Source organism: Myotis nattereri, assembly GCF_964212035.1.
Source record: "Myotis nattereri genome assembly, chromosome: 11".
In the NCBI taxonomy this organism is placed as follows: Eukaryota; Metazoa; Chordata; class Mammalia; order Chiroptera; family Vespertilionidae; genus Myotis; species Myotis nattereri.
The window spans coordinates 30,138,067-30,155,613 of record NC_138086.1 but is presented as its reverse complement, the minus strand read 5'-3'; the positions used below and the strand labels follow the sequence as shown (position 1 = coordinate 30,155,613).

General features: G+C 45.4%; 1 protein-coding gene across 1 annotated transcript in view; it reads left to right on the top strand.

Annotated features, from left to right (window-relative positions):
- The window catches only part of PARP12 (poly(ADP-ribose) polymerase family member 12), a 53,757-nt gene that overhangs the window by 2,259 nt on the left and 33,951 nt on the right, over nucleotides 1-17,547 (top strand). The window contains exons 2-4 of the mRNA XM_081102475.1: nucleotides 5,037-5,172; nucleotides 7,832-8,108; nucleotides 10,125-10,226. Of these exons, the coding sequence (XP_080958601.1) occupies nucleotides 5,037-5,172; nucleotides 7,832-8,108; nucleotides 10,125-10,226 (515 nt within the window). The remainder of the gene's footprint in view (nucleotides 1-5,036; nucleotides 5,173-7,831; nucleotides 8,109-10,124; nucleotides 10,227-17,547) is intronic.

Below are 17,547 nucleotides of genomic sequence, written 5' to 3'. Positions count from 1 at the left end.
GGCTGAGACAACCTGGGTGTGGCCGCACCGGCGCGTGGGCGTGGGCGCGGGGGGGCGTGGGCGCGGGAGTGGGGGGGTGTGGGCGCGGGGGCGTGGACGCGGGGGGGCGTGGGCGTGGGGGAGGGACGCGGGGGGGCGTGGGCGTGGGGGGAGGGGCGCGGGCACGGGCGCGGGGGGAGGGGCGGGCTCTTCTGAAGAAAACAGGCCGCGGCCCGCTGCGCGCGACGCCCTGCCTCCGAGCCCTGAGGGCCGCAAACGGGCGGCTTCCTCGGCCCCGGCCGGAGGACCTCTCGGCCTGTTGCCGCCAGTTCGCCAGCGGGAGAGCTTTCTGCGGCGTTTCGGATAAAATGCTAGTTCCTCTCCCCCGGCCAGAGCGTCCCCGGGGAGCTGGCCCGCCGCCCCGCCCCTGCAGGCGCCCTTTGCTCCCGGGAACACTCCCGGCCTCTGCCCACCTGGTGGCCTTTGCCCTGCGTGGAACGTGAGCGCCTTTCCCGGTCTGTCCCCTGAATCCCGGCCTTAGCTCACGGATCCCTTTACTTTTTGAGCCCCCTCTTCCTCTCCATCACGCTGTCCTGTTTCTTTTCTCATAGCACCTGCCCTACCCCCCGCCCCAGGAGGACGGAAACCGAAGGCCAAGGCGGGCGGGCGGGTGCGGGCCCTGTCCTGGCCCTGGCCCTGGCTGGCGGCTTCCCGCGCTGCCTGCCTCAGGTGCTCTCTGAGGGGGATGGACTCGGTTTGGGCTAAGAGTTTGGGCCTCACCCTGAAGGTGATAGGCGCCTGTGAAATGGCAGGAGAGAGCAGCCACCAGGTCTGCATTTTAGGGAGGTGTATCTTTGTGTGGATGCTGATTTACAGGAGAATGCGATGGGGACCTGATTGGAAATTAGTTCATTTATCTGAAATAATTCGTTCCTTCCTCCCTTCCTTCTTTCTTTTTCTTTTTCTGGTTTAACACAGTAGACATTACTTCTGGCTCATATCAGGCTCAATAGCCAGTGTGGGGTAGGGCCCTTGATCTATGCAGCCATTGGGGAACCCATGCCCGCTGACCTCGATTGTGCCCTCCTCACAGGGGTTCTCAACCTGTGGGTCGCGACCCCTTTGGCGGTCGAACGACCCTTTCACAGGGGTCGCCTAAGACCATCCTGCATGTCAGATATTTACATTACAATTCATAACAGCAACATTACAGTTATGAAGTAGCAACGGAAATAATTTTATGGTTGGGTCACAACATGAGGAACTGTATTTAAAGGGCCAGAAGGTTGAGAACCACTGCTTCTGGGTATGAGGTTCCAGAAAGCAGATGGAGAAGATGCACAGTAGAGGGGTGGAGAGAGGTTTTTATGGACCAGCTCTGGAAGTGGTAGACAGCTTTCCACCTAGATCCTCTGGACCGCAAGATGTCTCATGGTCCCACCAGATGGGGCTGGGAATGTAGTTTCTGGGAAGCAGCTGCCCAGAAATATCTGGATTAGAATATTGCAAGGCCCAGGTGAGGCCTTAAGAAGAAGGGGTGTGTAGAGAGCCCCTGGGAAGGCACATGGGCATTTCTTTAATAAATTGTCAGCTGAATCCAGGGCGGTAGGCAAAGCCACATCCTGGAAACACAATTTGCCAAAAGGCAGAAGTGTTCTCAGGTTGACCTTCATTTCTGCCCAGGTGCTGGGGAGTGGGTTTTATTATGTAAATCCAGCCGAGCACCAGGAATGAATACGACTCCGGGCCCACCCAGAACTGACACTACAAGAATGCACATAATCTCCTTTGTCTTGACCTTTGGTGAAACTTCCTGGTATTTGGTATCTCTCTCTTCATCAGAAGAGGGCAGCGGTCCCACCCAGTTCCAGCTTTTCCTTCCATCTCTGTGTCTGTCTCTTTCTTTCATTTTCTCAATCCCTAGCCGCCCCTACTCAAAGAACCAGACCACTCTCTATCCTCGATCGACGCGGAAAAGAGAAAATCCTCCAGGGGTGTATGTGTGAAAAATTTGGGGAGTTGGTGAGAGTGTAGTGACAGTACCGTCACTACACTCTCACCAACTCCCCAAATTTTTGACAGTTTTCTGTCCATTTGTTGACTGAGAGATGACTCTTACTTTCATTTCTTATTGTTGGCTGAGAGAGCAGGAGAGGATTTTGTTTTGAAACCTGCCCAGGGGTCTGAAGCTTGAGAGGATGGCCAGGGCCCTGATTGGCTAGTTGGGGAGTTGTTGGGTGGTATAGGCCCGGCTCCAGGAGTGGGTCAGATCCGAGATGGGAGTCTGAGGGTGGAACCATGAGGAAATTGGTCCCTCAGGGACGTGTGGAGAAGAGGCATCTTGGGACAATGAGGAGCAGCAGCTGAAGAGGAAGGCAGACACAATAAATGGTGGATGGTGGATTATATTATGGGGGTAATTAGTGAATCTTGTTAATGCTAATATCTGTATTTGGTAAGCTGAAGATGGCAGCTCTATTCTTAGGCTGCTTCCCAAAATTTGGGGTCGAATTTTACTCGTCTTGGAAATTTGGACATCTGGTGTTTACTGGCCTAGATGATTCTGAGTTTCCTTTTTTTTTTTAAGTTGAATTTACTGTGTGACATCGGTTAATAAAACCATGCAGGTTTCAAGTGTACAACTGCATACTGCATCATGTGCTCACTGCCCAAAGTATATTCTTTCTGTCCTCGTTTATTCCCCCTTTGCCCTCTTCCACCTTCCCCCACCCCCTTTCCCTCTGGCAATCACCATACTGTTGTCTGTGTGTATGTGTTATTGTTGTTATTATTAAATATGTTTTCATTGATTTTGGAGAGAGAAGAAGCAGCATCGATGTGAGAGAACCATCGACTGGTTGCCTCCTGTACACACCCTGACTGGTGATCGAACTGAAAACCTGGGCATGTGCCCTGAACGGGAATCAAACTGGAATCAAACCGGGGGGACCTTTTGGTGCATGGGACAATGCTCAACCAACTGAGCCACACTGGCCATGGCTATTATTATTATTATTGTTATTTTTGCGTAATTCCTTCACCTTTTTCACCCAGCCTGCCAAAACCCCTCTTACGGCTGCCAATTTGTTTTATGTGTCTGTGCTTCTGTTTTGTTTGTTAGATTATTTTATTCATTAGATTCCACATCTTCTTTATTCTTCACCTTTCCCTTTTCCTTGAGGTTCACACAAAAGTTCCTTGCCCCTTCTCTGTTTCTGGGTCACATAAGGAGAGTGTATGTGGCCGGTTGTATTTTCTATGTATTTTCCTGCATCTCTACTGGTCTTCCTGAACCTCAGGTCAGCTGTTTCAGAAATAGATTCTCACTGCTGCTTTTCATTGGTGACACCTGGGAAGGATCTCGGGTCCCTGACTTCCTTCCTGTGCTTAGGGGGATAGTGAGCATTGTGGCCAAGTGCACAGCCCTGAAGACAAGCCTACCTTGTTCCAACCCTGTCTCCGTTCCTTGCTAGCTGAGTGGTCTTAGGCAAGTTACTTTATATCTGAGCCTCAGTTCCATCATCTGCAAAATGGGGATAATAATACCACCTACCTTGCCTGGGGATGTGTGGTGGAGGGGGTCAATGGGGAAAATAGGGGACATCTGTAATACTTTCAACAGTAAAGGTAAATTTAAAAAACAATACCATCTACTTCATAGAATTTTTGAGGACTAAATGAATTAACAAAGAAAATGTTTGGGCAATCCCTGGTTTATTGTAAATGCTCAAAAAGTTTTAGCAGCCATTATCATTATAATGATTAGATAGATTTGGCTCTGACAGCACCGATTATTAGCCCCTCTGCCTAGAATGTTCTTTCCTTCTCTCCTTGCCTGGATCCTCAACCCTAAGAATTCGGCTCAGGCTCCCTCTAGTTGGCTTCCAAATTTCCATCAGGGTCAGGTGCCCCTCTTCTCCACACTGATATATTCTAAACACAGCTGACCTTGCACTTCCCACTCCATTTTAGAGTCATCTCTATGTCTTTCACCTCCACTAGATGAGAGAAGGAGTGGAATCAGGATGACTCCAGAGGAGAGGGAAATGGTCTTTTACTGAGATGGCAAAGCCTGTGGGAGGTGCAGGTTTGGAGGAGTCGATCAAGGGTTTGGTTTTCTTTTGAGATGCTTATAATAAGCTTGATGTATGAGGTACGGCAGTGTCTGAGTCAAGCAAATGGTATTTGCCTGATTCTTCTCAGTCATGTTGATCAGGGCAGTCAGTTGAAGTCTTTGTATCATTGGGGCATGGTTCCAGTGCCTGGTTCACAGTGAGTGTTTAACAAGGGCTTGTTGATCCAAAAATGGAGCGGGTGGGGGGAGTGGAGAGGAGAAAGGGCTGGGCCTCAAGGGTGTGTAAGCCCTTGTAACCATAAGGCATCTATACTTATTTATTCAGCTGTTGTTTAAATGTCCAGTGACTGGTATGCTGTGACTCTTCTTTGGGGAATGACCCTGTCATTCTCATTAGATACCTGCTGAGAGGCGCTGTTCCAGATTCTACAATTCACAAGTTACCATCTCTTCCTTTGTAAATAAGCTTTATGTTTGATCTTTGCATAGAAATGCTGTTTTTTCTCCAGTGCTTCTAAATAATGTAAGGAACTATTCTTGTAAAATTATCTTAAAAATTGATAATTGGTAATTGGTAATTATCTTAAAGATTGATAATTGTATTAGTTTGCTTAGGACACAAGTTAACACAGATTGGGGAGTTTAAACCAGAAGTTTATTTTCTTACAATTATGGAGGCTAGAAGTTAGACATCAATGGTTGGTTTCTTCTGAGGCTTTTCTCCTTGGCTTGTAGATGGCCATTTTCTCCCTATATCCTCACATCGTCTTCCCTTCGTGAATCTGTGTCCTAATCCCTTCTTGTAAGGATACCAGTCAGATTGGATTGGTCCCCCTCCAGTGACCCCATTTTAACTTAATCACCCCTTTTTAAAGACTGTCTCCAAATACAAACACTTTTAAGGTACTGGGGATTAGGGCTTCAACATAAGAATTTTGTGGAGACACAATTCAGTTGTGACACTAACTCTGCTCCTTTGCAGGAAGAACTGTAGAAACAGTCACACCTTGACAACTGAGCATAACCTGAGTGTGCTGAAAACTCATGGCGTTGATCATCTCAGCTACAGTGAACTCTGCCAGCTCTTGTTTCAGAACGACCCCTGGCTTTTGCCAGAGGTGAGTGCTAGGAGGAGGTGGGTATGTGAGCAAGGAATTGGGAAGAGGCCAGAAGGTTGGAAGATAGGAAATATTATAGCAGAAGAGAAGCCCAGGCCGCCCATCATGATCATTGGGATCTGCTTGGAGGAGATCTAGTTTGCATTCCCAGTTCTGTGACCTTGGGGACTGAACTTGCCCCTTGAAGCCTTTCCTTCTGCATCAATTGGGCTGTACTGCCTTTCCAGGGCGTCTGTGAGGTTGGGGGAGCCCGTTTGGCCAGTGGCTGCAGCAAGACATTATTTATACAGCTGAGGAGATGAGAGACTCCAGTCAATTCCTCCCTGTCTAGCAGGACTTGGAACCATGCAGATATCACGGGACCCAGTTGGGTCTATAGAAAAGCTTTCTAGGGCTGCTGACAGGCAGATGTGCTATTTACTAATTCATTTGTACCCAGGATTTTGAACTTTAGTTGATGTTGCATTTCTGGTATCCACTTGTTTAAAAACTTATTGCAATAGTTAGTTATTTAAGTCTTTGGGTCTTCCTAGAAGCAGACACCAACATGGGATTATAAGTGTGAGAGATTTATTGGGGGATGAGCAGAAGTTGGGGTGAGCCTTCAGGCAATGATGTAGGTCTGACATCTGTGGCAGCAGAAAGGGAAGGAAGGGGACTGGGCAGAAAGATATCCTGACTAACCCATTTCTAAGAAAGCTTCTACCTGACCAACAGGCAGTTCTGATATAAAATCTTCATTGTTGGAGGTGGCTGGTGTCTCCCCAGAATGGCATGCTCTGTTGTTGGCTGGGAGTATCCCGCAGGAGTGTGGCCTCTGTGTGAATAAGGTAGTAGCTCCAGAGGGTAGCAGCTGGGCCAAGAGTTAGCTGTGGTCTGCAGCACATCTGAGCAGTGCCTTCCTGTGGCCAGCCAGGTTATATGGGATGTTCTGACACAGCCTACAATGAGGCAACAGAGATTAGATTGGCATATTTTAATGAAAAGGCTTCTATATGATTCAATTAAAATCACTCATTTGAGAAAGGTGCTACCTAGCACAGGGACTGCCACATAATAGGTGTTTTTTTTCTTTTGAAAATTAATATTGATTTAATTCAGCTAATCTTTATTGAATATTCTCTATGAGTCAGACATGGGCGATAAGGAGATAAAAGACCCTCTTCCACCCTTCCAGGAGGCACATTTACTGGGTCAAACAGACAAGTCAGTGAATAATTGTAAGGTGCTGTTTTAGATGCTCTAATCAGTGCTTTGTAACAGGGGCAGTTTTGGGTGCTGGGGAAGACATCCTGGGATAGATAGTGCCTGCTCTGGGAGCTGAAGGATGAAGGTTTGGGAATAGGGAGACACAGAAAGGAGGGAACTTGGCATGGTTAGGAGATAGCATGTAGGTCAATGGATTTAGGGTTAGAGAGGGGAGAAAAAGAAATGGGTAGGCAGAGGGAAGGAGTATGGCGGGGGAGATTTGTGTTTGCAGAGTGCGTTTTCACATTTTGGAGAGATCCTCTTGTTATTAGTGTGAAAAATGAATCAGAAGATGAACAGTCTGGAGTGTGTAGCATCTGTGTGCTTGGGTGTACAGGTTGGTTCAGAACACAGTGCCAGCAAATGGGAGCTGAGACCCAGGGTGGCATTTCTGTCAGGATGTCTACTCTCAGGCTAGACTCCTCATCCAATGACTAGTTGGGGGCCATCACCATGAATCAAGCACCCACTGTATTCCAGACATTGTATATATTAGCCACTCCTTATATTTCCCTTTTAATCTGCACGATAGCCCACCAATGTACATGGGATTATTCCCATTTTAAGGAACTGAAAAACCGAATCTCAGAGCTGGTGGGTGGCTTGCCTAAGGTCAGGCAGCTTGTAAGTGGCAGAATCAGTGTTAGGATTCAGCCTTCTCTGGCCTTTCCCTTTGGGGCTTCCATTCCTTGAGTGGGGTCCCTGCTAAATCATGCTCAGTCTAATACCTGTGAATTAAGTGGTTGAACACTTAGTGGTCTCTGGCCTTGTTTGCATCCCCAGGAATTTGAGAGTAGAGGGGAAGGATTAATTGATTCAAGTCCCAGCTTTGCCAACAACCCAGCTCAACAGCCACTGTGTGTGCCAGATTGCTGTGTGACCTAGGGCAAGTGGATTAACTTCTCTGAGTCTGCATGCTCTCTTGAGAAAAAAAGGACTGCATTTGGCCTTCTCTAAGATGCTTTAAACCCTAAGAACGTCTTTGACCCTGAGTTGTTGAAAAAAGAGTTGGGAGAAGCTGGGGCATGAGTTGGGGAGAGTTGGTGAATCAGGGGGAAGGATGTAGGTAGAATGTAAGGGTTGTTAGGAACTGTTACGCAGCTTACATTCAAATGTCTCCTGTGAAGGAATAGCGCTGATCAGTTTGAAGTTTTTTGGCTTTTCCCAGTGGAGGGGCTTGTTTTGAGAAGTCTGCTATCCACCAAGTTTCTGTTTTAGCCAAGGGTGTTTATTAACAGACATTCAGAGTGAGGGATGTTCTCATTTTGTGTGGGGCTGTGTGGATGATGGAATCACAGCAGTTGCTAGGTCTCTAGAGGAACCTCTTCTAACCAGTGGACTGGTCAGTAGGAAGATGGTGTAATGTGTGAAGCCTTCCTAAACTGCTGTCTTTTCCCTTCTCTGTCAATAGATCTGCCTTCACTACAACAAAGGAGATGGACACCATGGCTCGTGTTCCTTTAGAAAGCAATGTGTCAAACTCCATGTCTGCCAGTACTTTGTACAGGGTGAATGCAAGTTTGGCACAGGCTGTAAGAGATCCCATGATTTCTCTAATTCTGAAAATCTGGAAAAACTGCAGAAGTTGGGCATGAGCTCAGACCTGGTGAGGAGGCTGCCTTCCATTTATAGAAATGCTCATGACATCAAGAATAAGAGCTCTGCCACTGTCCCACAGGCGACTTCTGGTAAGGCCCTCAGCTGGGGCTCCTGGATTCCAGTTGGCCATTAAATGGAATGTGTGACTTTGGATAAGTTGGTGCTTCTTTTAGTAAAATGCTGTTAGTGATCCCTTTCTAGCTGGTGGGGGCTGTAAAGATGAGTTGAAATCATGGATATGAACAAGCAAGACATTCTACAAAAATGCCAGTTGGTGTTGACAATGAATGAATTCCTGCTGGGCCTTTCTTGCACTGAGATGGGAGACTGCTTCTCTGTGCAGTCATCCCTCTGTCCCCTGGAGACCTGCACAGCTCTAGGGGCATCCTTTGCATTGCATTCTGTTTTGATTGTTTTAAAAACAAGTGAACAAAGCATAGAGTAATGTTGGTCTCTTCTTGAGATGAATAAATGGAATTTTTTTAGACATTGTAAATTTACTTTGTTCACTGCTCATCTCCAGTGCCTGGACAGTGCCCAGGCCCACAGTAGGCACTCAGACATTTGTTGAATGAATGAACATGCTAAGATAAGTATTTTTTTAAAAAAGGAATGTCAGGCCCTGGCTGGTTGCTCAGTGGTTAGAGTGTGTGCAGGAGGCAACCAGGCCCTGTGTCTGTCTCACATCGATGTTTCTCTTTCTCTCTTCCCCCTTCCTCCTTCCCTTTCACTCTCTCTAAAAATGAATGGAGAAAATATTCTCAGGTGTGGATTAAAAAAAATAGTAATAAAAATAATGTCAGACTTAGTGAGAGAAACATGGGGAAATTCTGAGCAGAGATTATTTATGTAATAAGCATTTCTTGAGTACCTGTTGTGTGGGAAATGAAGAATGTGGTCCCTCACAGAGGTCATGATACATTGGTGTCCCTTGCATTATTGGCTGTTGGCTGGCTATTCTGGTTATCCATTGTTTTATTCAACAAATTTTAGTGCTTGCCATTTAGTGATAGTTACTGTCCTGGGCCTGGCTATGTCTTGGTGACTATGAGACATGGCTCCACCAGGGATGCACAATCAAACCCACTTGTTAGCTACAATGATATCTAGGATTTTTTTTAAATTTAAAAAGAAATATATACTTTATTGATTTTTTACAGAGAGGAAGGGAGAGTCATAGAGAGTCAGAAACATGGATGAGAGAGAAACATCAATGAGTTGCCTCCTGCACACCCCCTACTGGGGATGTGCCTACAACCAAGGTACATGCCCGTAACCAGAATCGAACCCGGGACCCTTCATTCCGCAGGCCGACATTCTATCCACTGAGCCAAACCGGTTAGGGCGATATCTAGGATTTTTAATAGGCCCCTTTTTAAAAGGCGAAAGATTTATACGATCTGAAGAGAAACCAGAGTATAGAGACCCCTTTTTAAAATATCAGGTGTCAGGACTACCAGCAGACAAACTTATCACACTAATCTTATCTGATTTTTTTATATTTAACAATTATCCTTGCTATATGTATTTTCCCTTCACATTATCTTTGATTAATTTTGGTTAATTTCTTTTAATAGTAGAAAGCCTAGAAGTAGACAAGGTTTTACTTTAAATAGATCTTGAAGAGTTCAATTGGATTATGGCCTTGTTAGTAAGGGATGGAAGGATACCTGCCCTTGGGGACAGAGGGAGGCAACCTCCAGGGTCCCACAAGTGTAGGTTTTGAGGTTGAGCCTATATATGTCTGAGGAGCACATAAAAAGAAAAATGAAGAGGAATAATAAGATTACAGGTGACATTAAGTAGAGAGGGTTTGCTATATGCTTGCTTATATGGTGGTAGGTGGGGAGTATTAAATGTAACTCTTAGGTAAAGGCTCATTGTAGCACTAGTAAAGGTAAACTTTGAAATCATTTACATGTTCTTTTTATATTAAATTTATTATAATTAACCTAAAATTAATTGAGGTTTTATTTTGAGAGATAGACTTTCCATTTATTGCTTTTTTCTTGGTATTGTTACCCAATCCTAATAGTTCATTAACAAGTATCTGCTATTGGAATTAAATCCAGTAGCTGATACATCTTTGTGGTGTTTGTTTGTAGAAAGAAGAGACAGTTCAGGTTCTGTGTCCTCAACAACTACTCACCAAGAGGAGAGTGATCAGATCTGCTTGTACCATATTCGGAAAAGTTGTAGCTTTCAAGGTAAGTCCAGGAAAACCTCTCATCTCTGTGTGGGTGGGATAACTGCTTCTCATTCCTGGAGCTCTGCTCTGAGGCCACCCACAAAGTCCTCTTCGCTGTTCAGAGAGGGTCGGGCCTTCTTAATCATAAGCTGGTGTGGCATTTGGTCACACCAGTTCTGCAGCAGTTTGTTGGGGAGTTGGGGATGATAGGAATTATTTAAGTTTCTAAAAATCAGACTAGATGATTTTGGGGACCATAACTGTTATTTCATGCAGTGGCTGAAACCTTGGCCAGCATAGTATGAAGTCACAGATGTGCACAAGTCACAGATGCCTAGTCTAGTGGAACAAAGATAAGTGTTTTTTGTACAGTGTGTTTGTAGACTTAGAGATGCCTTAGACCCATGTTTATTCTTGGGAGATGAGTAATTGTTTAAGTTGTGGTTTTCTCTCCACAGTCCCTCTTTTATCAGATGTAGCAATTCTTTTTTTTTTTTTTTAAATATATTTTATTGATTTTTTACAGAGAGGAAGGGAGAGAGATAGAGAGTTAGAAACATCAATGAGAGAGAAACATCAATCAGCCACCTCCTGCACATCTCCCACTGGGGATGTGCCCGCAACCCAGGTACATGCCCTTGACCGGAATTGAACCTGGGACCCCTCAGTCCGCAGGCCGACGCTCTATCCACTGAGCCAAACCGGTTTCGGCAGCAATTCTTGTATCTATGTGTGTGTTTATATTTTTACTAAACGTTTGTTTTCTTCTTATCGCTGTCCTGGGCTTTGAAGAATGTTTCTTTTTCAAATTCGGTGACTTCTCTTAAAAAGCAAACACCACAACTTCTTGTTTCGTTTTCAGTCTTTAAAAACTACCCAAGCAATTCACGAATACTTTCACTTTGTAAAAGAGTCTATTAATACAGGGTAAAGTCTGAAGTCCTCCTCCAGCCTTCCCCAAAGGTAAACACATGCCATGTGGTTATGATATTTATGACATACTATTTAACCTGCTTCCTTTACTTAGTATTGTGTCTTGGAGGTTTTTTCCCCAGGTTAGTTAGTACATGTAAATTCACCTTGTTTTTAAAAACAATTGTGTAGTATTCAATTAGAGTGATGTTCCATTGAACATCTGAGTATACATGTGTATTTCCATGGACAGATTCCTGGAAATGGAATGGTAAATCAAAGAATAGGTGCCATCTATACTAATAAAAGGGTAATATGCTAATTAGACCGGGTTGACCAGACATCTTCCGGTCGTCCTGCCTTCCTTTCGGACAAAGCTCTGGTGGCAGGGGCCGAGGCAGAGGCGGTTAGGGGCAATCTGGCAGGCAGGCAGAGTGGTTAGGGGTGATCAGGCAGGCAAGCAGGTGAGTGGTCAGTAGCCAGCAGTCCTGGATTGTGAGAGGGATGTCCAACTGCCTGTTTAGGCCCGATGCCAGTGGTCGGACATCCCCTGAGGGGACCCTGATTGGAGAGGGTGCAGGCTGAGCTGAGGGAACCCGCCCCTTGTGCACGAATTTCATGCACCGGGCCTCTAGTATATACATATATGTGTATATTTTAAAAATCAACACAGATCTAATTTACACACAATAAATTGAATCCATTTTAAGTGTACACTCTGAGTTTTGGTAAGTATATCTGCCATGTACACTCTGAGTTTTGGTAAATGTGGCTGCTAAATAAATATAGCCATGACTATAATCTAGATATGGAACAATTCCCTCATTCCAAAAGTTTCCCTTATGCCCCTTTATAGTTAATTCCCCCCCCCCCCCTCCAATTTTCTCAGGAAATCCCTGATCTACTTTGTTACTGTAGGTTGATTTGCCTTATCTAGGATTGCATGTAAATAGAATTATACAGCATATATTCTCCGGTACCATCTTTCACTGAGCATATTTTTGAGCCTTGGTCATGTTGGAATATCCATAGTTTGTTCCTTTTTATTGCTAAGTAGTATTTCATTGCATGGATTGACTACAATTTGTTTAACCATTCAGATGGACATTTGGGTTTCCAGTTTTTGGCTTTTTTACAAATAAAGCTTCTGTAAATCTTCATGTACAAGTTTTCATGTGGATATATGTTTCCACTTTTCTTTGGTAAAGACCTAGAAGTGCAATTACTGGATCATGTGATAAATGTGTGTTTAACTTTATAAAAAATTGCCAAACTGTCTTCCAAAGTGTATGTATATTATTTTAACTTTCCACCAGCAATGTGTGAGCATTTCAGTTGTTCTGCATCCTTGTTAACACTTGGTATTGTCAGCCATTTAAATGTTAGCTGTTCTGCCGAAACCGGTTTGGCTCAGTGGATAGAGCGTCGGCCTGCGGACTGAAAGGTCCCAGGTTCGATTCCGATCAAGGGCATGTACCTTGGTTGTGGGCACATTCCCGGTAGGAGATGTGCAGGAGGCAGCTGATCGATGTTTCTCTCTCATCGATGTTTCTAGCTCTCTATCTCTCTCCCTTCCTCTCTGTAAAAAATCAATAAAATATATTAAAAAAATAAAAATAAATGTTAGCTGTTCTGATAAGAGTAGTGATAGCGCATTGTAGTTTTAACTTGCATTTTCTGATGATTAATGGTATTTAACATTTATTTTCGTATGTTTATTGGCCATTTGTATGTCTTATGTGAAGTATTTATTTAAATCTTTTGCCTGTGTTTTAGATAATAGCTTTATTGAGATAATGAGTATAATTCACATACCATACAATTCCTCTATTTAATAGTTTTTAATATACTCAAAGAATTGAGCAGCCATTATCAGTCAGTATTAAAACATTTCATCGAAGAAACCCTGTACTCATATTCTCCCTTCCCCTCCAGCTCCTGGCAACTACAGATTTACATTATATCTCTATGGATTTGCCTGGATATATATATTTTTAAATACATGTACATATATATGTGTGTGTGTGTATATATATGTGTGTGTATGTGTGTGTATATATCAATAATATATATAATAAATATATAATATATAATATATATACTAAATCAATAATATATATATTATTGACATATATATATTATTGATTTCAGATAGGAAGAGAGAGGAAGAGAGAGATAGAAACATCAGTGATGAGAGAGAATCATCCATCAGCTGCCTCTTGCATGCCTCACACCTGGATCAAGCCCGCAACCTGGGCATGTGTGCTTGACTGGAATCAAACCCGGGACCCTTCAGTCCACAGGCTAACACTCTATCCATTCAGCCAAACTGGCTAGGGCCGTGGTCGGCAAACTGCGGCTCATGAGCCACATGCGGCTCTTTGGCCCCTTGAATGTGGCTCTTCCACAAAATACCACATGCGGGCTTGCATGTACAGTGCGATTGAAACTTCGTGGCCCATGCGCATAAGTCGGTATTTTATGGAAGAGCCACGCTCAAGGGGCCAAAGAGCCGCATGTGGCTCGCGAGCCGCGGTTTGCCGAGCTGCAGTTTGCCGACCACTGGGCTAGGGCATCTGGATATTTCAAAGAAATGGAATCATACAATATGTGGGGTGTTGTTTGATTTTGTTATTGAGTTGCAAGAGTTTCTCATAGGCTTCTCTTTCTGCAGCCCTTATATCTACACTCAGTGTTCCATGGGACAAATAGCAAGGTTGCTGTGCACAAGTAAGGCACTGAGGGAATGTCTGCTGGGGTGGATCCCAATAACTCTCATTGCCATTGCCTGAGTGTCTTCCTTGCTTCTTGTTACATTGAACCTTGAGTTTGTGAAGCCCTCAGACCCTTCCCACTTCTGCAGTAGCTCTCCTCTGCTTACTTTGCATGTGTTTTCCTCTTTCCTTTTTCTCTCAGTTTGATTCTGTCTGTTTCATATTTTTAGGAATTCTTCAATAAATCTGGTCTTTTGATGGAATGGTTTATTGTTTTCTAGTGCTTTGGGATTTATCCTGTCTATGGCCTATCATTTCAAGGGCTGTAGAGAGAAAGGGGATATAGATGTGGGTACTTTGCCAAATTGATTTGGTTTCTGTGTCTCACCTTCTAGAAGGCCTAGACTCTATAATGACACAGTGAGGTGGGGAATGTCTGAAGTATGGAAGGAAACTGAGAAAGGAGACAGGAAGACCAGGGCAGATGTGGCAGAGAAGGGGTCTCATGCCTTCATTACTGAACTGGGACTCAACTCTTGCCAGCCACTGTAGCTGTGGTGGCCTATATGGCACCCTCCTTTCCTTGTGCTTTTTTTAAAAAGTCTTTACTGTTGAAAGTATTACAGATACCACCTTTTTTCCTATTGCCCCCTTCTGGCCAGCACCCTCTTTTTGTGCCTTCTGACTTGTGAGCAGTGGGGTCTCCATGCTCAGCTCAGATTAAGACCCAAAGGCTTGAACCTGCTGTTTGACCACAGTGCCTTCCCTTGGCCCTCATGTCCTTCTCAATGAAGGATCAGCCTGGAAGGCAGTGGGTGGTGCACCTGGAGGTGCCTTCTTTAGGGAGGACCTTTCTTCAGGCTATCCAGGATTCACCTGTGCTTGGGTTTATAGATGCAGTAACTGAACACTTACCGAGGGTCATTTCCCTTAATGCCTCTCAGGAGGAAACAGGAAATCTTATCTCTATATAATAAAGAGCCAGGGTCATAGCGACCAATTACGATGGAAGGTTTGACCAGACTGGAAGTCAGTGCTGGGTTGCCGTGGTGTAAATATGTGATATGCAGAATGGTCTTAGGCCAGTGATGGCAAACCTTTTGAGCTCGGCGTGTCAGCATTTTGAAAAAACCTAACTTAACTCTGGTGCCGTGTCACTTATAGAAATTTTTTGATATTTGCAACCATAGTAAAACAAAGATTTATATTTTTGATATTTATTTTATATATTTAAATGCCATTTAACAAAGAAAAATCAACCAAAAAAATGAGTTCGCGTGTCACCTCTGAAACGCGTGTCATACGTTTTCCATTACTGGCCTAGGGGGCTGCAGATCAGGCCTGGAGAGAGGCAGGGTCTGATCCGTAGCCTCTGTGGCAGCTGTTGATCAGAACTTGCCTCTCTTTCTCTCCTGGCCTGGCCAACAGCCTTGCCTCCATTTCTCTCCAGGCCTACACCAGGACTGCTGATCAGCCCCGCCTTTCTGATCAGGCCCCATTGATAGGCCCAGAGATGCTGACTGGCATAGAAACTGACCAATTAGAACCAAATCTGGGTGAATGTAAGGAGCCAATGGCTGCCTAGGAGGTAGAGCTTTTGACGCTGACTGGCATAGAAACTGACCAGTCAGACTCAAATTGGCCAGCAGAGAAGGGCAATTGGGGGCGAGATCAAGCCTGCAGGGGAGGGCAGTTAGGGTGATCAGGCAGGCAGAGGCAGTTAGGGGTGATCAGGCCAGCAGGGGAGAGCAGTTAGGGGCGAGATCAGGCAGCAGGGGAGGGCAGTTGGGGGTGAGATCAGGCCGGCAAGGGAGGGTAGTTAGGGATCAGCTAGGCAGAGGTAGTTGGGGGCTTGATCAGGCCAGCAGGGGAGAGCAGTTGGGGGCTCGATCAGGCCGGCAGGGGAGGGCAGTTAGGGGCGATCAGGCAGGCAGGCAGAGGCAGTTAGGGGCAATCAGGCAGGCAGGCTGAGAGGTTAGGGATGATTAGGCAGGCAGGCAGGTGAGTGGTTAGGAGCCAGCGGTCCCAGATTGTGAGAGGGGTGTCTGACTGCCGGTGTAGGCCCGATGCCCAGTGGTCAGACATCCCCCGAGGGGTCCCCGATTGGAGTGGGTGCAGCTGGGCTGAGGGAACCCCCCCCCCCCTGCTCTGTGCATGAATTTTGCGCACTGGGCCTCTAGTTTTGTCATAACTCTGGACCAAAGTTATGACCTCATCTATTCAGGCTGAATCCTTCATTATCACTCTTGTACATATCCCTAGTCAGGAGTCTTAGAGGCTCTAACTTTGGACAAGTCAGGATGTCCTGAGATCCCCCAGTTGGCTGTGTCCAGCCTTGCTGATCTCAGAGGAGATTCCCTTGACTGGGGTCATCCTTTTGTTCTCTGTCCTTTCAGCCAGGTGCTCTCTTCCACCCAGTTGGCCTGGCCCTAGGCCTGGCCTTTGACAAGCCCAGGCAGCCTCCCACCTTCCTTCATTGTCCTCCCCACACCACCACATCTTTTGTAGAATCTTTGAGAAAGAAGTGGTATTGAGACTTACCTGAAACAATGCTTATAATTTTATTATTTTCAAGTGTCAAATTAGCCAAGCTTCATTGTTGTTGTTTTGAAAGATGAATTAAAAATGTGCAAAGGACAGTCATTAAGAAATGTCTCCCTCACACCTTTTACCCAGTATACAGATCACCCCCAGAAACAGTCATTATTATCAATTCCTTTAATATCCTTTCACAAAAATTTTATACATGAACAAGTGTATATGTCTAATCTTTTTTCTTCTTACACAGGCATGCTATACACACTGTGATATCTTTTTTCACTTCATTAGACATTTAATTTTTTTGAATATATAATATGTGATTTGGTCCAAAATTTAAAAGGTACAAAAAATAACAGAAATCTCCCCTTATAACTCTGTCCTGGCCATCCAGTTCCCCCTGCAAGGAATAATGTGCACAGATGTGTATTTAGACAAAATATCTCTAATTTTTTTTTTTTACCCCAAAAGAGTCATTCTTTTTTTTTTTAAAAAAGATCTTTATTGTTGAAAGTATTACATAGGTCCTCCTTTCCCCCCCCATTAACCTCTTCCAGCCTGCTCCCATTCCCCGCCTCCCCCAAGGCCCTCACTACCCCATTGTCTGTGTCCATGGGTTATGCATCTACACTAATAAAAGAGAAAAATGGTAATTGGTGTACGGTGATACCGTTTTCATGGGCTAATCAAGGCTATATGCAAATTAACTGCCAACTAAGATTGGCAGTTAACTGCCAACTAAGATTGGCAGTTAACTGCCAACAAGATGGCGGCTAATTTGCATATGTAGGCACAATGCAGGGAGGCGAAAGGGAAAGCAGGAAGAAGCCCCCTGCCACTGAAAGTGATCTGAAACCCAGGGGGGAGCTAAGAGCTGGGGGGCAGGGCAAAGGTGGCCCTGCCCCCCAGCCATGATCGGAGAATCAGGCGCCTTTGCCTCCCTGGCCAGTGATAGCAGGAAGTAGGGGTGGAGCCAGCGATGGGAGCTGGGCACGGTCGAAGCTGGCAGTCCCAGAAGCTAGGGGTCCCTTGCCTGGGCCTAAAGCGAAGCCCACGATCGCGGCGCCCCCCGCTGCCACTGCAGGTCCCCGCTGCCCGGGCCGGACGCCTAGGCCAGAGGCGTTAGGCCTGGGCAGGGGCGGAGCCTGCAACCGTGGGGGGCTGGGGGTCTCCTGC